Raw genomic sequence first — 22,185 nt, 5'->3', positions numbered from 1 at the left:
GCTCAAATGGTGCTATTTACATACCACCGGCACGGAAGCCAGACAGCTGCTCTCACGCTCAGACGGTGCTCTTAGTGCTCCACTGGTACAGGTGCCATCACGATTTCACTTTCACTTGCCCCAACAGGTCTTCGCAAGCAGAGTTTAGTGTCCAATGAAGGAGACGTTGGCATGGGTGCCAGTCGTCGAATTTAGTTCGATTTCGATTTCACTTGCCTCAACAGGTCTTCGCAAGCAGAGTTTAGTGTCCAATGAAGGAAAGGTACGCGTAAGTGGGCTGGCTGCTCTTCCTAACGCCAACCACTCCAAGAGTGTAGTAGGTGCTTTTACGTGCCACCGGCACGAAGGCCAGTCAGGCGGTACTGGCAACGGCCACACTCAAAACGGTGTATTTTAAGTGCCACCTGCACAGGAGCCAGTCCGGTGGCACTGGCAACAACCTCGCAGAGGCCTTGGATTATGGTCTCACTTGGCTTGCCGAGTCTTCTCACATACAGCATATTTCCAAAGGTCTCGGTCACAAGTCATTACCTCGGTGAGGTCTAATGTTCGAAGGTCGTGCTTCACCACCTCATCCCAGGTCTTCCTGGGTCTACCTCTTCCACAGGTTCCCTCAACCGCTAGGGTGTGGCACATTTTCACACAGCTATCCTCATCCATTCTCACCACATGACCATACCAGCACAATTGTCTCTCTTGCACACAACTGATGCTTCTTAGGTTCAACTTTTCTCTCAAGGTACTTACACTCTGTCGAGTATGCACACTGACATTACACATTCATCGGAGCATACTGGCTTCATTCCTTGTGAGCTTACACATATCCTCAGCAGCCACACCCCATGTTTCACTGCCATGGAGCATGACTGTTCGTACACATGTGTCATACAGTCTGCCTTTTACCCTGAGTGAGAGGCCCCTTGTCACCAGCAGAGGTAAGAGCTCTCTGAACTTTGCCCAGGCTATTCTTATTCTAGCAGCTACACATTCAGTGCACCCTCACCCACTACTAACTTGGTCAACTAGATAGCGGAAGCTATCAACTACATCTAGTTTTTCTCCCTGGAATGTGGCAGAAGTTGTTTTCTGCACATTTTCAGTGTTTATATACATATATATAATCAGTATGACAATGTATGTTGTTAAACACTGTGAAGTTGCAGTACTTCATCCAAAGTAGATTCCTTTAAAGTCATGCACGAAGAAAGGGATGAGTGTGTGACACTAAAGTGCAAAAATAATTGCCTAGCTTTGAGAAATATTGTGCTTTTAAACACAATGTGTCTTTAAAGGGGTTTACCCTGGATGAAGTACTACAGCCTCACAGTGTTTAACACATATACATTAAATATATCATATTGATAATTATTTACGCTGCTTCTAATATATATACAGTCCAACCCATGCCAGCTTACACACACAAACAAGAGTCAAGCTAGATGAGATGCAATTTGTTTTTCTGCCAGGCAAAAACACATAAGTACAACAGATCCCTTCTTCTATTTGAGGCAACTAAAAAAATACTTGGCTAAAAGTAACCCACTATACTTAGTATTCATTGACCTGGAGAAGCCTCCAACAGAGTCCATCGCTCAGTAATCTAATGGTCACTGAGGATGCTAAGGATAGATGAATGACTCGTGAAAGCCATACAAGTCATGTACAAAGGTGCTGGCAATAAGGTGATAATGAACAAATTTAGCAACAAACAATGTGCAGGTAAGAGTTCATTAAGGTTCCATTGTCAGTTCCCTCCTATTCATCATAGTCTTTCATGCCTTAACAAAGGATTTTAAACTGGTTGCCTTTGAGTACTGCTATATATTGATAACCTCACCTCTTATAGTTGAATCTCTAGCAGAACTAGAAAAGAAATTCCAGATGTGGAAGTTACAGATGGAATTAAAAGGCCTCAAAGTTAAATTAGAAAAAAAAAAAAGTTTCAGTAATTAGGGAACCTGACAGATCTCTACTTCCATCAAGGAAGTGACTTTACTTGATATTAGCAGAAATTGTATATATGTTGTACCCAATGCAAACTATGGACACAAGAAATGCAATGGAATTACAGTTAACAGATAAACTAGAGTTTGTATGTGGCAGATGAGCAGGAACAATAAAACACTAAGAGGGCATGATAAATAGATTTTCTCAAATGCCCAAGATTCTTAGAAGTAGTAAATAGCTTCTCTAACCTAAATGATCTAATTAGCAATGGAGAAGGATGCTCTGAAAGTATAGTTGCTAGAATAAGAATAGGATGGAGAAAGTTTAGACCACTATTACCTCTATTGGTAACAAACAGTTTTCCTTTTGGAAAGAAAGGCATATTGTATGATTCCAGTGTATGAACTGCAATACTACATGGTAATGAGACGTAGACCCTAAATGCAGAAGACATGCAAAGACTAGAAAGAGAAGCTAGCATGCATGTTGGATATGCAACATCAGTGTGCATGAATAACAAAGTACAGATGTGTTGAGAAAAATTGGAAGATTGGGCATGATAGGCATCAGATGTAGTGTGCAAGAGAGAAGACTGCACTGGTACAGGCATGAGAAGTATATGGATGAAGAGAGCTATATAAAGATGTGCCAGTCACTTTAGGTGGATGGAACTTGTAAACAAGTGAGACCCACAAAGACATGGAATGAAGTTGTGATGGCTGATCTCAGAAGTTTGAATTTCACAAAGGAGATGATAAAGGAGAACTGGCAATATGCAGTATTTCAGAAAACCAGCCCATCACAGTATAACTGAGGTTCAGGAAGTATAATGTTTATATATACAATTGGGACCCACACCTAATTTCCTCATCAAACCTTCCCCTACCCTTTCATCTCACTATCATTTGCCTAACTGCAGTATTCCACAGCTGTTATTAAATGAGGACAGAACTATCTATTCTATCATCTTTCCTGTAATACCAATTATCTTTTTCAATACCAGGAACCAACTGACTTAGCATCCATCCTTTATGGTTAATATTATCCTTCCAACATTCATTACATTCACTCCTATATCCTTACCAATCTCTAATCCTCATCTACTCCCTCCTACCTTCCATCCAACTCATATTTCTCATTGAGCACCTTGATGCTTCTTCATCATTCAATATATTTTCACCCCTACCCCATCTCCAATCATGCCTCACTCTCCATACACTCTTGCTACCCCTACCTACTCACTCTTCCCATTCTCCTCTCCCCAGAGCCCACCCTGACATGCCACCACCATCTTTATTTCTCTTTTCAAATACACACTGACTACTCCCACCCACTTCTGTATAATGTGAGCAGTCATATATCTCCACTACAGTAAGAAACATGTTCCAAAAGGGTAGGCTTCCTTCATACTTCAACTTCACATCACCTAGCATAAAGCTGCTTCCCCCTCTATTGTAGCCCTACTCAATTAGATTTTAGTCTTGCAAGCTTCATGGCAACTTCACTTGTGCTGGAGCCATGAAAAAAGCACTCAATACACACCATAAAGTGGCTGCCATTAGGAAAGGTATCCAGTTATAGATACCATGTTAAAGTCGACATTGGAACATGATGCAGTCCTCTGACCAGATGAATCCTGTCAAACTATCCAATCAATGCCAGCATGGGAGAAAGACAGATATATATATAAGTACGCACCCATACACATTATGCTACTGCTGAACTTCCAGGTCAGATTATATTCGCACATATTTAAGTTTTCTTGTTTCTTGGAATAAATTCACTAAACAAATATGTGTGTATGTATGTGTCCATCAGCATAATCAAAATATTTGAAAATCTGACACACTTAAGGGTGATATAATTTCATTTCTTAAATTAGACATACAGTTTCAAAATTTTGAAGGACATAGAAATAACAGTTGACAGTATTAATGCCTTTTCAAAGGCCATTATATGTGAAGTGAAATGGCTTCAAAAAACAGCTGAAACTATACTATACTCCCAGCATGCTGGGAAGTTACCTCTTGTTTTTTCAGTACTAAATTGAAAATCCTATGCACAATATTTGCTAATATATAGAATGGTGGGTCAAATAGGTATAAATATATGTATATTGAGACACGTAAAAATATATAAAACAAAAATGCTTTCATTGTGAAAAAGACAAAATATATTTTTCTTTACCTGTCTTACCTCCAAATTGCTCTATTGTGTTTAGAATATCCTCCTTTGAAGGAGAAAACTTAGTTTTGTTTCGGCCTCCAACACGAAAACGCTGTATCATACTTTCAGCAATATCCATTCTAAAAGAATAAAATTTAAGGACAAAATTACACAAAAGTGTTACTGATACATATGTAGCTCAATATAAAAATAAAATATATCCTCTTGAAATCTTTGCATCGCTTAACAAGAATAAACACAGGAGTGGAGGAGACAATGTAATCAACTATACCTTATAAGAAACAGTTCCCTAACATGGTCATCATCCATACATCTCACTTCTGGCAAAAAAAAACTCAACTTAGTCTGAGCTAACAAAGAAGTCTCTACATCAGTGGTTCTGAAAGTGGGCAGTATTGCCCCCCTGGGGGTGGTGGAAAGTTCTAAGGGGGCATTGAAGAAAAGTGGAGTGATGATGGGTTAGCGATTCATGTAAAAGTTAGGGCTATAATGGGGTGACAATTCATGTAAAAACAACAAAATAATGGGTTCATTAGGTTAAGTTTTATTTGTGAAATACAGTTGCTTTGAATTTGCTTTAGAAAGAGGTCTATGTTTGTAATGGTTAGTTGGGGTGGAGGCAATAGAAATGTGGCCTGGGTGTCAAGGGGGCGGCAGTCCCAAAAAGTTTGAGAACCACTGCTCTACATGGTTACGAGACCTGCTAGAAATAGTAACCAAGTCTCTTTCAAATCAAAATAAGAACACCTTAGTGTAGTCTTATATAACCTTAAAAGGAAGGAAACATATCTGGGATACCTGAATTTTTGCTAATGGTTGACTTGTGGATAAATAACAACTAAATTTAGATTTAATATTCTATTACAATTCACTTGTTTTTTTCTGAGGAGCCCAAATTTAGGGTCTGAAGGAAGCTGGGCTCTTCCTATCAAATTGATTTGGAGGATTCTTTCATCATCAAGTTAGCTAAGCCACTTAATATTTCCATGCCTTGAAAAATTGTAAAATCTCAACTTGCACATTATAAGTATCACCATCTTTCTTAATTAGGCCTGATAATCCAAAGTGAGAAAATGAATACTATAGAGTGACCCCTGAAACTGCAAACCAGGTTTAATCCCTAGTTCATTTACAGTTTCTTACCATAGCATTCTACAAAGGCAAAACTAAAAACTAGTTTTAATTCTTTCTACCTCTCTCACTCTCTTTCATTAAACCAATAGCTGAATGTATTTTGTAATTTTAACCATAGAAAACATGAAAAAAAGTTACATAAAGACATGAAGGTGACCACACTGGCCCAAGTCAGATTTTCATTGAAACATATATACAAAACATAAAAAAATTAATTTACACAGTTCAAGCACAAATCTGTTTCATCTCTGGCTTTCATATGCAAAAATGTGATATTTTTGACAGCTAATTCTACTCTTTCTTTTTTCTTGAAGGACAAAGTCCAAAAAATCATAAGTTACTAGTTTTTTCTCTTTTATAAACTGAAATTCTTTCTTAGGTTCTTCTTTCTCACCAAGGAGTTCTTCAGCCAACATTTTAAGAAATTTTCATCTAGATTGGAATTTTTGCATCTAGATCGACATGGAGAAGCTGGTTCAGCAAGATTCAATGTGTCAGAAGACCATATCTTGCTCCAATATCCAATTTTCAACATTGTTTATACAGCTGGATGCCCATTCTAATACCAAGCACTTTACAGAGTGTAATGGGTACATTTTATCATAACACCAATAATATAAAGATTGCCTTCCCTTGGCAAGACTAAAAAACCCTACATTGTTACTACTTCAATTGATTGCCAATCACTTACAAAGTGTGCCAAGTGCATTTTATGGCCTCACCACTGTTGGGGTTACCTTGCAAAGTGAAAGGTAGTTCCTACGGTGGATAAAGAAAATTTATTGTGAGAAGATGGCAATGGAGAGAATAACAGAGGCAGCAGTGTTAGAATGGAGGTAATCAAGAGAGAGGAGAGGGAAAGGTTCATGTCAGACTAGTATGAAGGTGAGGATGGGATCAAAATAGTAATGGTGCTATAGGGCTATAATGGGGTGGCAATTCATGTAAAAACAACAAAATAATGGGTTCATTAGGGTTTTATTTGTGAAATACAGTTGCTTTGAATTTGCTTTAGAAAGAGGTCTATGTTTGTAATGGTGGGTTGAATAGGTGGACCTAGTGGTGGGATTGGTCAATTAGTAAGCAAGCCCACATAGGTTGGACACTTTGTCACACTCCAAGACAGTTCTTATTGGAGTTACACAGGTTTACTATTGAAAAAGCGTGGTGGAGGAGAGAGTTACAAAGACAGAGTCAGGAAAGGGGGTAATAGGAGGCAAAATAGTGTTAGGGAGTTAGTGAGAAAGAATCAGAGTGATAAGGGTTGTGAGGAGGAGAGGACTGAAGAGGAGATACAGTTATATATGGGAGGGTGGAGTGATGTTGCAGGAGAGATATGATAAGGACAGAGTATATTCTCAAGGTAACATGTCCAAAACATTATAGTGACAAGAGAATCAAGGAAGGTGGGTAAAGACTGCCAAAGTGTAAACTCTCCCCACTCAAGTATGATTCAGAAGGAAAGGAGAAGTACTAAGATATAGGTGATAGAGGTATAGAGAAAGGAGATATTTAATATGCACAAATTCAGTACACTTCTGTCAGATATAGGTAACTTAGTACAGTGAGTAGAACAGATGAGAGAGTACAGATTAGCAGAATAGACATGGAGAGGTGTGAGAAAACAGAATGGACAACAAGCAGGGGTTGATGCATGACTGGTTGCTTTCTGTTTTTGTCTGCCAAATCTACTCAAGGTTTCGGTTAACCAAAGACTATAGTAGAAGACAAATGTCTTTTGCTATAATCCCACTGTGTAGCCCAAGTTGCTACAAAGTAAGACTGAACCCCAAACCAAAAGACTGATTGAGAAGCAAACTTCTAATCCTAAACTTCTTAAACACAGCCATGCCAATTTTATATTAACTTTGAATGCTGGAAATAAAAAAAAATGTTAGTGCAGGCTCATTATCAACTGTGACCAGATTAACAGAGTTAATTTATATTTTATTCAACATAGTTGAACAAAAGTAATTTAATAAGTAAAAGCTGTTTACTGAAAAGTGAATTAAATCACTGACATTTCATTTTAAAACCAATTATTTTAGGCTATCTCATTTTTTATATAATCCAGCAAGAAAAGGATGAATAAGAGCTTATTTCATGACACCCTGAGGAGGATATACTATATTAAAAACTTAGAATCTGCAGCTTACTTAAGCCATAGGTTATTAGCTCATCAAATACTGTTTTCACAAAAGGATTAATCCAAGAGCTTTTTTGAAGTTGTTGTAGTCAATTATACTTGGAGTTCCCTGACTGAAAGCACTGAAAAAGATAGTTTACATATGGTGGTAATTGTTTTGGTTAAGCACTGATCAGTTCAAACTTAAAGCATGAATATAACCTACACAGTAGCTAAGTGCAAGAAATTTTCTAAATGTCTCAATATTCTTATATAGATTGGTGCTATTCTCTGAAACAATATTTTTATCTGGTTTTCTTGAACCATAATAACTCAACAATAACATCAGACAGGACCTGGTGGCTTGTGAGCAATAACCTATTTTTAAATATGAAGCAATATTTTTCAAAATGCCTGAAGTAAGCTTTCTGTGGAATAATTTGTTAAGATCAGCAAATCCTGCTCAAAAGATTTTTTTTTTTTAATTCAGCCAACATGAAATTAGCAAACATTTCAAAATTCTTAGATTATCAAATATCTTAAAATACATTGTAATTTAATATGCGGTCTGATCAATATATATCCAAACTGTTGCCATAGTAACAAAGCTAAAGCACGCTGAGTGAAGCCGCTTGGCACAGATTGACCTTGAACTCTGCTGTGTATGCGCACTAAGTTTCAACGTTCTAGCTCACTTCTGCTGTTTACAGCAATGTTTGGAAGGAACGTGTGTAGCATGTGATCATCACATTGACCATGACAGAGAAAACTGAACAGAGAATCTGCATCAAATTTTGCCAAAAGCTTGGTGATACCTGCTCAGAGGCCTACGCAAAGTTGCAGAAAGTGTGTGGAGAGAAGTGTATGAGCCGTACACAAGTGTACGAGTGGTTCAGACATTTCCAAGAGAGCTGAAAAAATGTTGATAGTGACAAACATTCTAGGAAACCCGCAACCAGTAGAACTGAGAAAAAGATCGCAGATGTGCATGCAGCTGTGAGGGGAAATCATTGAATCACCATCCATGTGTTATCAGAGGATGTGCAGACTAGTTAGGGTTCACTTCAGTCCATTATCACTGAAGATTTGGGTATAAAACGTGTCTGCCAAGTTTGTGCCAAAACTGCTGTCAGCTGATGAAAAAGACACTCGAGTTTCAGTTGCACAAAATCTCCTTGATTGTGTTGAGAATTATGAAAACTTTTTGAAAACAGTAGTAACAGATGATGAATTGTGGGTCTATGGTTATGACCCGAAACAAAGGCTCAGTCTTCACAGTGGAATACCCCCAACCTCTCCAAGACCAAAGAAAACACGAACAAGTAAGACATTGTTAACTGTTTTCTTCGACAAGGGGATTGCTCATCATAAGTATGCTCCACCTGGTCAGACAGCTAGCAAGGAATACTACCATCATCTTTTGCAACATTTGCAGGATGCTATTTGTCAGCAAAGACCACAATTGCATGCATCCAGTGAGTGGCAATTGCATCATGACAACACACCTGCCCTTTGAGCAACAGTTTTTGGCTAGGCACAGCATTCTTCAGGTCTGACAGCCACCGTATTCTCCAGATCTCGCTCCTTACAACTTTTTCCTCTTTCCAAAACTTGAATTCCACTTGAAAGGAAGATTTCAGAACATCAAGGAAATCAACATGAATGTGACAAGGCAGCTGCTGATTATCCCAGAAAATGAGTTTCAGGAATGCTTCCATCAATGGAAGCAGTGTTGGATTAAGTGTGTGGCTTCTGAAGGGGACTACTTTGAAGGAGATTAAATGCCAAATTGGTACGTGTTGTAGTTCTGTTTTTATAGCACCAGTTTAGATATTTATTGATCAGACCTCATATACATTTTAAACTATATTGTTACATTAGCAAATATTTTAAAATATATTGTAACCTAGCAAATATTTCACAATATATTGTAAATTAGCAAATCTGCTTAACAAGCATACTATACTTAGGCATATTTGCTGACCTTTTGTCTTTCTATTGTATGAATGGACAGACAGGACAAAATTGCTATGGCTATATGTATGGGTGAAGTATGCAACAAAACTAGTCACTACAGTTCTATATTTAAGGGATGAGGAATTATGTACATTATTTACATTTGACGGATATTTGTCCTCATCTTGTTTGTAGTGTAATGGTTAAGAGCGCGGGCTACTAACCCCAAGATTGCGAGTTCAATACCATGCAGTGCCTTGAATAAATAATATTAATAATAATAATAACATCAGCAAAAAAAATACCTTATAAGATCCCAGGATAGGGTTCAAAATCCTACCAGAACACCTGATGAAGGTGTAATTCAGCCGAAACATTGTGTTAACAACAAACAAAATGAGGGCAAATATCCATCAAATGTAAATAAAACTAGTCACTGTTCCAAAATAGAATAATGCCAAGGAAATCACATCTGTCATCTATACACAAAATCCAAGAACTCTTTCTAAAATCGATGGGTTAAATGTGGCAAATGCCATGTTTCTCTCTGCCTTCAATGTAACACTAACTTTCCAATGATCCCAGGTTAAAAAAGGGGACACCATAAAATTCTATGATGAATGGACTCTGGGAGATGGTCCAGCAACCAAATTGGTCCTTTCGATGCCAGACCCCTACCGTTAATGTTGAACAAAAGCAAGAACAAAATCTGATCAACATGGAAGTTGTGGTAATTTGACAATCAATTTCTGATCTAAGCCAAGAAATAACAAAAATTCATATAAAACCTCACAATGAGGGATCATTTTGGAATACCTAACTTAGAAATCTGTCCACAGCTCTTGTTGAATCTAAATGCATCGAGAAAGCTATTGAATCTGCTGCACATGAATTCCCATGAGTGTATACAAAGAAATAAACAATCTTCAGGCATTTTCCAGTAACTCATCCAAAAACTGCATTCCTCCAAAAGATGTTCTCCACTTTGATCAACTAGGTTCTAAACTCAATCTAATCAAGTTGATGAAGACCAGCTATCAAGCATCTACCATACTCTGAACATCTTGTTTCCCTGAACATGGACATATTAAATCTCTGACATCTGGCAACTGACTTGGTAGACACCCACAAGATTATCCACTATCTTTCAACAACAACCTTGGGCACCTCTTGAATTCCATAGGTCTAACACTTATGGACATACTTAGAAAACAATACTGTACCCATGATTTCAGAAACAGCTTTTCATGCTCAGAATTGCTGAAATATGGAATAACCTACATGCAACAGCTGTTGGCTGTTGAGGTACTACATCCTTCAAAACTTCCATTCTTCCTGAAATTTGCCTATAGTACACCTGATACCCATCCACTTTTTTTAAAGACTCATTCACTGTTCACTTCCTGTGCATTATTCTATATACTGTTCATGCACTTTTGGCTACTTTTTCTGCTGAGTTGTAGTGCACCTGACCACTGTATACAATAATTTGTAAATTAGCAAATGTTTTTAAATATATTGTAAATTAATAAACATCTTAAATTATATCGTTAAATTAGCAAATATTTTAAAATATATTGTAAATTGGAAAATATTTTAAATATTTTGTAATATTTTGTAAATATTTTAAATATATTGTAAATTGAAAAATATTAAAAAGTATATTGTAAATTGGAAAATCTTTAAAAATATATTGTAAATTAGCAAACATTCTATGATATATTGTAAACAATGTGTTTAACTTTGTCTGAATTGTGAGATATTGAAAAATGTGGGTAATTGTTAATTTTAAGTAATCTGAGAATAAATAAGAACTATTCAAACCAATATAGTGTTGGTGTCATTAAAAACCATGCACTCAGTACACTCTATAAAGTGGTTAGCAGTAGGAAGGGGATCCAGTCAAAGAAACCCTGTGAAATCAGATATTGAAGCATGATGCAGTCTTCCAATCTGTCAGATCCTGTCAAACTATCAAATTCATGCCAGCTTGGAAGATGAATGTTAAAAACTGAATCTGATGACGTATATTGTTTTTAAGATACACTTTTACATGCTTGAATGGGTCAGTATGAATTCATAGAGGCAGATTTTCTGTAGCTGGATGCCCATCCTTGTTCCCAAGCAAGGTAATATTTTCCCATGGCAAGACAAATTTTCTTGGAAGATTGGAAATGAATAACACACTTGTATGATGGCAACACTCATTTACAACTATCATGTGATGTCAAAACAAACACACACACATATATATATAGGTTTCTTCAGTTTCTGTCAACCAAACGCTTACCCAAGGTGCCATGCAATGGGACTGAACTTGAAACCACATGATTGGAAGTAAACTTCTCAACCACACAGCCATGCCGGTGCATATATCTGTATATATTCACACAGTAGTAAAACAAGTAAACAACAGGTCTTTCTTTTTTTTTTAAATGACTTAAGCAATGTATATAGCCCAGATATAAATAAAATTCAAGAAATTGAGCCATTTATACAATTTATTCTTCTGAAATATTTACAAAACAAATCTGCACAAGAGTGAATCGTAACCTTCTACAAAATCAATACCTGAAACAGTCAATTTTCAAACCTTAATATCAAGATTATTCAGGTGTCCTAATTAATAAAACTCTCCTCTCACACTCCTATGAACTTATCTATTCACACCTTCCCATACTCATGCAATGTTCTCTCATATATTCATCTTGTACCTTGAGAATACATACACTCTGACATCTCATAACCAACAAGTTTATCTTCTTTCCAGCTATTCCCACCACTCTTTTATTATGCAAGATAGCCATGCAGCTCTTCTACTGTACTGCCTGTTCCTCTATCATACTTTAGCCTCTCAACATGTGACATAAAACCACCTCCAACTCTTCTACAACCCCACTCAAATGAAGGGAGGCTTTTTTTTTTTGTCTTGCAAGTTATTTGCCAACTTCAATAGTGCCAGTGTAACAAAACAAAAATGCATCCAATACACTGTCAAGTGGTCAGCATTAGATAAGGCATCCAGCCATAGAAACCATGCCAAAGCAGGCAGTGGAGCTCAAAGCAGTATCCCAGCTCATCAGATCCTGTCAAATTGTTCGACCTACACAAGCATGGAAGACAGATGTTAAATGATGATGGTAATGATTTCAGAAGAGAAAGTAAGCCATATTTGGCTGAGCATATAGGTAAAGGCAATACAGGTGACAATTGTTAGTTCAAAAATTCATAAGCTTTTTTTTTTTAAATCTTGGTTGAAATAAGATTCCCTAAGGTGCTCTTATCTGACTAATCCATACTGGTGTTAATCACAACTCTGGTCCAGCTAAACTCTGAACAAATGCTAGCAATATATATATTTTATAGAATATTTTAAAATTCAAATAATGATAATTTTTATAAGATACAGAAATAAATTTATTTCTCAAACGCGTGATAATGCTATACATAGTGTGATCAGGATAAATTATCCATATAATGCAGAAAAATATGTTGCCGGCCAGCCATGAGTATATATATATATATATATATATATATATATAATTGAGCCAGGGATAAACTAAAACATTGTCTCAGGCCAGATCTAGCCTGCAGGCCAAATATTTGAGACCCATAAACTAAATGAAAGACAATAAACATAAATGCTAGCAGTAAAACTGAAGTCATGCTCCATACACTTGCTGTTGGTCCAATAACTTAAACACTTCAATAATAACAGTGACGTGAAGATGCACCTTAACAATGAAAAATGGGGCGCTATGGATTAACTAAAATACAAGTAATTCGGAAAGAGACAAAGAATAACTAAGAAGAGGTCAGTCAGGCAACAAGCAGCATGATGAAGTAAGATTATAACATAAGCTTATAGTCTTTAGTGAGGGAAATGAAAGATGGAGTGTCAGATATATCTAGCAAGCAATAGATGTGATTTGACAATATTCAATGCTATAGGGATAAGCAGAAGAGCATGTTTAACCCTTTAGCATTGAGATTATTGTCAAATGTAATGTTTATTTCTTCACATTATTTTGAATTATGTATTATCTTGTAGCTTTCAGATTTCAATGATGTGACTGTTTATGCTTAGGAGGACAATATAGGGTAGGTATGAAAGGCTGGATCTGGCCAGTTTGAACAAAAACAGGAAGAATATTTGGGCCAGATATGGCCAGTTTAAATACTAAAAGGTTAACCATTTAACTTTCAAATTACTGTCAAATGTAAGGCTTATTTATTCACATTGTTTTAAATTAATCATGCATTTTCTTATAGCTTCAATATTTTAATATGATTGTTTGTTTTTAGGATGACAATGTAGGGTAGGTGTGAGAAGCTGGATAATTCTGGCTTAAACACAACACAGGCAAAATATTAGGGCCAGATATGGCCAGTTTGAATGTAACATTTAAACCAACCATAGCTGGCCTCAATATTCTACCCGTTTTATGCTCAATTCAAACAGATCTGGCCTCTAGCACCCACCCTACAATGTAATTCTAAAAATAATCCCATCAAAACTTTGAAGCTACAAGATAATGCGTGAATAATTTAAAACAATGTAAATACATTTAACAGAATAACCTGAAAGTTAAAGGGTTAAAATGAAAGAATGAGGATGTAATTTGAAAGAAATGACACACTTGAATTTAATAGCAATGACAACATAAAGAGACATGTAAATGACAGACTAATTAACAAAGGAAATTAATGAAATATTTGTTTTTTTAGGCTACATCAAGCATCTGAATAAAAAACACAAGCCAGTTGAACCTATAAGAGAGTTCCTATGCAGTCACACAACCTACTAGAAATAACAACCAAATTGCCAACTCACTCTAACCTTGAAAAATAACTAATATGTATAAACTGTTTTTGAATTTTAAAAAATGAAAAAGAAAATTATGACTAGAATAATCTTAAGCAGTTCTGATTAGTTCTACTCAATCAGAGCTGGGCTGTGGCTATCAACAACAAAAGACAGTTAAATAATGGAGATCAATATCTTGAAAGTAAATCAATTGAAGACATCATAACAGAGGGGAAAAAAGTGCAAATTTCTTCAGAGATAGTTGATGAAATATGAAGTAGTTCAGGATGGGTTTATACTACAAGATTTATTTAGCTAACAAAACTGTGTTGGATGTCATAACATTCCCACCACCACCATGACTAATGTAAAAGTACTGTTAAGGTAAAGGAGATACGCTACAGAGAAGAAATTACAAGCCTCCCAATGAGCTAATGAACTTAACAAGGAAGGTGGTACAAAGAGCAATAAAAATGCCAGGACAAGAAAAGGTTAGTGACAATGAAATTCAATTATAAATTGTACGAAGACATAGTACTATAGGCAAGAAAATTGCTCAAAGTGTATTGATACATAAACACTAAGGTTACAATTCCAATTAGTAAATAGAGCATTTGATTTCTGGTGGTGTAAGATATAATAAACTTTTCATTGGTAATCTTGAATCTGTTGACCTTGAGAGAATACAAGTTCAAGGTTCTCTTACTAGCACTTTTCTACTTCTTTTAGTTAAATCAATCACAAGTTCAAGACTGAATGCCTATTGTAGAATATATTAAAGAACAACAGAAGGAATTTGAAAGAGTTAAAATATCTTAAGAGTAAAATAACTAAGACTTTGGTCTACCATTCAAAAATTTATATGCATGCACTAGTTACAGACCAAAACTCAACATTTCTTTATCTATCAACATAATGAACCCTGCTAAAACACTCAAGTACTAGGTAGTGGTGTTAAACAAGACAATAATTAAGTCTAACACTCAAAAGTATATAAACTACAGGTTTAAGTAATCATTTACTGACCAAGGCTCATCATCTCTTTATCAAAAGACTGAAGCAAGATACACATGATCCAGAAAGGTAGTTTTATGCCATCACTTCATCTTCATATTGCAGTTAAGTATTCCTCAACAAACTTTTTCTTTTATTTTTCCTTGTTTCAGTCATTAGACTGCAGCAATGCTGGAGCACTGCATTGAAGAGTTTTCAGTCAAATGAATCAATCCCAGTACATTTTTTAAACCTGGTATTCATTATACTGGTCTCTCTTACTGAACCAAGTTACAGGGACATAAACAAACCAACACTGGTTGTCAAGTGGTGGTGGGAGACAAACACACACACACATATATATATAAATATATAAGATGGGCTTCTTTCAGTTTTCATCTACCCAATCCACTTGCAAGGCTTTGGTCAACCTCAGACTATAGAAGATACTTGCCCAAGGTGTCATGCAGTACGACTGAACTCAGAACCATGTGGTTGGGAAGCAAGCTCCTTACCACACAGCCACTAACATTTTTAAAATAGGATTTTTTTTTTTACCTTCAAAATGTAAGTCTAATGACAACATGTTCTGCAATATGAATGTGATGATCATATCAAGAAATCAATATTTTAGTATCTACTTTTCCAAACTGATATAGAGATTTTTATGGTGAGATGCCCTTCCTAATGCTAAACTACACCTGTTTCTAAGCAAGGAAATAATTCTCTAGTTTATTGAACAAACAGCCTGAACATGGTTATGGGGAGGACAAGAAACAAACATCATTTGAATGAGCCTTTTGTTTACAGAAAGTGTGAAATATGTCATTACATGTCAAAAAGCATGAACATGGTTTCATAGTAAACTGCAAGCAAATGACACCATCTCTACATGAACAGAGATTTTTTTAAAGTCATTTAACTCAATCCCTTGTCTCTACTTAAGAATTGACAAAAACTTAATAAAAGCAAACAGCAGCCACATAAAAAGAGAATTACTGATAAAATGACAAAAAATACACCAAGTATTTTACATATCCATACATCTTGATAAATTATGAAATTGTTTTAATATATGATTATTATCTTGCCATGGCATGAAGATAATATGTGTACTTCATGATAGATGTTCTGGTTCTGAGTAAGATTATCTTGGACTTTAAACCAAGCAAAGAAACATTGTTTAATGTGCAGCAGCCAATTCAGAATTATATGAACATTACAAGTTCACATTATTATTATCATCATTATTTGATGTAGAAAGTGGATAATGCAGTTGTTAAGTTATCAATATATTAATTCAGCAACTTGGCCTAGATTCCTACTTCATCCTATTACCAAAAAAAAAAGCTTAATGTTACAACTTACTACAGTTTTTTTTAATATTTTTATGTATTCCTAGAAATCTGTATTGTGAAGTACAGTTCTTTGATGGAACTGTTGTTTAGAAATGACTTTTTGTTCTTTTTAGTTTACTCACTGGACTGTGACCATGCATCGCCTGATATGGATGATAGTGAATTAGAAGCAGACAACATATTGGGTCACTGTTGTGGTTATGTTCATAATCAAGATGTTTAGCTCTGAAATGACCCACTTCACCTAGCTGTAAGTACTACAGAGTACAATAACTGGCTGTTCTGAGCAATTGCAGCACTGCAAACTGATAATTTGCAAATTCAACTCCTCCTGTAGGTCTTAACATAATAGGAAAGCACTCCAGTGAAATCTTCCTAAAAATCACCAGATAAAGATCAGTTCTTCACCAATACCTCATAATCAAAAGGGTTACAGATCTCTCATAATGCAATATAAATTTAAAAAAGGTATATATTGTAGTAACTCAGTCCTCTCCAAACCCTGTCTCTCTCTCTTGGCATCTGGACCACTGCCACCATCTTCAACTAGATCGGTGGTTCCCAACCTGTGGTCTGCAAAGGTAGTACTAGGGGTCCATGAACTAAATTCAAAATTTCACATATATATTAGGTTGGTACATAATTATTGTGGCTTTTTTTCAATAAATTTTATTCAACAAAAACAATAATAACATTTAACAAAAACATCTTTAAATGATTATTCCGGAGCATATTCACTATCTACTTCAATTTCTGCTTGGCATTTTGTTTAAAATTTTTGTTGAATAAAATTTATTGAAAAAAAGCCGCAATAATTATGCACCAACCTAATATATATATATATACACACACACATATGGATAAGCATGTTAAGAGGGGTCCAAGGGAAAACTCTTCAAATTGGTAGTGAAAAGGTTGGGAACCACTGGACTAGATGTTCTACTCGCCACTATCGCAAATAACAACCCTGACTTCACAAATCTGAGACGTTCATCTCTCTCGCAATCTACCATATCATCTGGTTTGGAGAAGTCTTAAATGAGGACCAGTGTTACATAGTAAGTTGTATTCTTGCTACATAACTGAACCATTTTAATCTCTTCCTTCTAATTACATCGTTAATGTTGTATATCCTATGGAGAACTTTCCTAATGCAAATACTTGTAAGCCAGATTTTTCTTAGATTTTTTTTTTTTTTAACTTATTACTTTCCATGACAGTATACTACATACAAATATTCTATATTTGTATACATTTACTTTAACTAAGAAACGAAAAGGAATATAGTTTCTCCCTTTAGTTTAGTATGGCTGTAAATTCTTTTTCAGTGACAACCAAGATGAGCAAACAATGGACCTGTGGAACATTCCTAGTGATTTACCCAACTTATGCACTTGAACAAAGCTGACCTTACAAAAACAATAAGGATTCTACATAACCAGAGCTACCGCAGCACCTATCTAGCTACTGAGAATTTTAAGTGAAGCAATGTTCTTAATCTTATATTGAACAAGACTTTTTTTTTTTAGAATAAGAATCATCTTCCAAAATTGCCTACTTACAAGCTTCCCCTCAGCGCAAACCATTTGGATTGTTAATGCTCCAATGATGTGTTGACGTAAACCTTTCCGATCTGGTGTACGTAAGAAATCATTCATCTTTCCCACACTTCTACATTAAGATTCTATTTGTTGTCACTTCTATACACAGTCTCTACAAAGATGCCACCACTTCACAACTTTGATATCTTGCACAGCTTCCATTAGAAGAATATGAAAACCTACAAGTGGGAACTAGACAAACTAATCTTTCGAAAAGCATTGACACCTCAAAAAACATTTTTTAATCGAAGCCCTGACACTGTTTCAACTGTCATATTTCCTTCAAAAACCCAGAAAATATTTTCTTCCTAAACATCTGCTCTACCTTTGTTCAAATCAAACGATGTAGATCATTTTAAATTATCTATCTGTATTATTTGATTCGAACTGTGCGCACACGCACACAATTTTAGACTGAATTCTGAAAAAAAAAAATGTCCCTCTGACAGAAGGGTAAATTATCAGCACTGCTACACTATCTCAATAAAACGAACATTAATTCTGTTGTCGTCCTCTGGCGAATCCTACAAAGGTTGCCGATTCAACATCTCTTTCGCATACGTCGATGGCCATTTCAAATCTTACAAGTGCTTTACTCAATTATGATGCAACTTTTGTTCTATGCTAGAAGCAGTTGCACGCTGTATTCGATGTTGTCACATATCCATATGCAACATTACTCAAAGATGGGTGCACTGAAATTATAATACAGCAACAACGTGGAGCATGGAACTGAGTGAAAGCTAATACGAATATGAATTTAGAACATTGCTTTAGCTTCAATGGATCTTTTTTTGTAAAAGCATAGACTTAAATCATTTTATTTTAGAATTAAATTATATTTGTTGTTTGCACGAAGCGGAACGATGCATTTAGACGATTTATAAATTATTTAAAGTCATGACCAATAATAAGAAGAAAAGTAAAAACAGAAACTGCTGCAAATAAAAATGAAAGAAAACGTATAACGTGTGACAATATAGGTGCTTCATACAAAATGAATGGTAAAAAATGCTAATTGGAAATTCACTCCGAAACGGACAAGAACTTTCAAATGAATTTTCCTATTTTACAGTAAAAATAAAAATAAATAATTGACAAAATTATGTACATTTGGTGCACTGCTTAAGAAAATAACCGTGCTACAGAAATGTAACGTTGTCTTCAACAGCGTGCAATGAACAAGGTAGCTTTTACCGATCTTTACAACACTCACTAAAGTGGTCGCTAGCCCTGCAAGAAATAGCAGCCAAATCTTTCAAACCACGCCCTAGCTCAACATTGTAGTCGTAGACATCCTAGAAATATCGTACCTCAGGAGAAAGAAAAACGGAATGGTCACGGTCGGAACGCCTTTGAACATAGGTCAGTTCCATTAGGGTTTATCTAGAGTTAAACAACAGACCGATAATTCCAAAACAGTTCATAGCAGCAACACGCAGTCCATACTGACAAATTATTTCTCACCATATACGACGTAATAGAAATTCTTCCACTCTTTATAACGGAACTTTTTTAATGATTCTACCAAACTATCGATAGTTAAACTTCCTAAATCATTATTTCATTGCAGTGGTTGTTATTTCTTCTACATTCAATTTGACATAGAAACATTTTTTAATGTAATTTGCTGCATGAAATATTTTAACAAACATTAAAGGATTAATAGACGTCGTCACATTTTTTTTTTTTTTGTCTATAAAATATCAATATTAAAATAAATCAATCTCAGCAACTATATAAATATACATTAAAACGAAAGTTATTTACCGTCAGCTAACATTTTAAGGATGATCCACGGAAAATAGTAAATTTTAGCGAATCGGAAGGGGAAAAAATCCATGTTTTTTGTTACTTTTTTAATCAAAATGAAGAGAATAAATGGATATTTAGACAAGAGAAATTGAATGTTTGTCAATATTGCTCAGCGCACTCGTTTAATAAACGACAGCTACGAGAGTGCGACAAAAATATAAAATATTTTAACACTATAAATATTTAACTATTTCAGGTGGTTTTAAGAGATGTTGCACCTCGGCTGGTGATAAAAACACATCCTTCAGAATGTTCCGTGTATTGTCAAAATTAGGGAAACCTGTTTGAATTCAATGAATGACAATTAAATTAACAGGGGTTTACACTTAGAATTATGCATTCGCTTTTAGGTTTTTAACATAAGAAACCAGTTAATTAGTTGATCATCGACCGATAAAATGGGTTGGAAAGATAGAATCCACTGAATTCTCGAACCTGTGGAGTTTTAATTAAATTTTTCAGAAGACAGAGGAAATAATATGTAAAAAAAAAAAAAATTATAAAAACAATTTTATGCAACCGAAATAAACTAAGCCTGAACAGCAGCAGAATAGAGACATGTTTAAAATTAGTGAAATGAATAATTAAGAAATGAAAATCCGACGAAACTAAATTGTGAATTTATTTTTGCAGGTCACATATTTGCAATATAAACGACACCAGCTATAAACAATTACCTATTTTAAATCAATTAAATATTAATCATTATTATCATTAACATTCTGATATAAATTAATGTTTGTGCTGCTAAATTTCTATGAAATAAATGACTGTTTGTGTTGTTAAAAGCCTAATATAAATGAAAGAATCGTTGAGAAACAGTGTCGGTTTTGGGAGAAAAATTGTTATAATGGATCGATTGAAGCTATCTTCATGTAAACGCGGTAGTTTTTACAACGAATGACAGTCTATAACGGAGGGTAGGTTGACATTATTATTAATTTTACACAGTTCAGAAAATAATACATACCTAAAGTGTTACTGAGATGATTACATTTGGTGCTTATCCCAAGAAATGTCTAATTAATTGGAACATAATCAAAATGGTGCAAAACGACGACTGGTCACATGAATGGTCATGTGACCGCTCATGGCAGCGGCCTGGCTGTGGGACATAGCAGTTGGGACAACGATGTTGTCGTCTACTAGGACATCTGTCCTTAATGCATCTAAAATACAACCTCAAATATTATTAATTGACTGATATTTAAATAAATATTTAATGGTTTCCTTGTCGTAGACACTTGGCCATTTTTTGCTAAGAAGTGGGTGGAGTCGATCGAACTGACTTGCTATTTCTTTTATCGCCCTCTAAGAGGGCAAAGTTAAAAATCGATCTTGGCGGGATTTTAAATATAGAAAAACGTCAAAAGACAAAGAAATAAAAAGTGTATATTATCTTATCTGACTAATTCACTTTCTTTTTATAATTATTTCATTTTCGGGAAACGGAAAACTGAAAGTGTGACGTAGGTGTAGTTGTCAACAGACAGCTGCAGAACTGCACCGAAATGTATTCAAGCAACAAAGCTGCAACTTGCTAGCTCCTTCAAAACAAAACAAAAAACACAATTAATTAAAATAGCTAACATGTTGGAAACAACAACTAAGTCTCTCTCAAAACACACTATATAGTCTTAAATAAGAAAAGAACACATTAGATCATGTAGACCTGAATACCCCAAAAAGACAGGAATGTCATTGCCTCTTTTTGTATTTGTCTAACCAGGACTGGTCTGAGATTCATAATTAAAATAGCCAATGAGGAAGCCTCTACACCAGAGGAGGAGGATTTTCTTAGCACCAGGTACAAGATGCATGGGCAGAAGAAATTATGGTATCTTTAATATTATATATTCATAGACACAAAATTTATTTCAAATGACTGTTTAGATTGCAGGACAGAATATTTATTTTTATTTTTATTTTACATATCAGGTTTCAAGAGATTTCATCAATGAGCTGTTTTAAATTTAAATACAGATTTTATGTTGTTGCTCAACTTCTACTGACAGAAGCAAAATCTCCATTAAATTTCTAACAAACACAATCATTGATTCATTGTACTTCCAGTAACAACAGTGACAAAGAAGTGCAACTGAGTGTACAACAAATCAAGAAACTTCATTCAATCCATTCTAGTACTCAACAGTCTTTAAAAGGAAGAGATATTCAGAATAATGTAGGTCCAGAGGACAAAAACAGTCAAAATTGGAATGCCTTTCACTATGTCAATTTAATCAGGAACAACAACAGTGATCT

At 35.2% G+C, this 22,185-nt stretch overlaps 1 protein-coding gene across 9 annotated transcripts in view; it reads right to left on the bottom strand.

Annotated features, from left to right (window-relative positions):
• Positions 1-21,334, bottom strand: part of LOC106880495 (TBC1 domain family member 5) — an 83,694-nt gene extending 62,360 nt beyond the window's left edge. For 2 of the 9 annotated variants that reach the window (XM_014930467.2, XM_014930468.2), the window contains exons 1-2: positions 20,894-21,313; positions 4,135-4,253 (exon numbers count right to left, since the gene is read on the bottom strand). In XM_014930467.2, the coding sequence (XP_014785953.1) occupies positions 4,135-4,252 (118 nt within the window). In that variant the 5' untranslated portion in view covers position 4,253; positions 20,894-21,313. Of the gene's footprint in view, positions 1-4,134; positions 4,254-19,878; positions 19,903-20,893 lie in introns of those variants that run through there. The other 7 variants (XM_014930471.2, XM_014930466.2, XM_014930464.2 and 4 more) reach the window with 7 other exon arrangements.
• Positions 21,335-22,185: the final 851 nt, after the last annotated feature.

This window comes from Octopus bimaculoides, chromosome 4, assembly GCF_001194135.2.
Source record: "Octopus bimaculoides isolate UCB-OBI-ISO-001 chromosome 4, ASM119413v2, whole genome shotgun sequence".
Classification (NCBI taxonomy): domain Eukaryota; kingdom Metazoa; phylum Mollusca; class Cephalopoda; order Octopoda; family Octopodidae; genus Octopus; species Octopus bimaculoides.
This window is presented reverse-complemented; position numbering and strand designations above follow the sequence as displayed.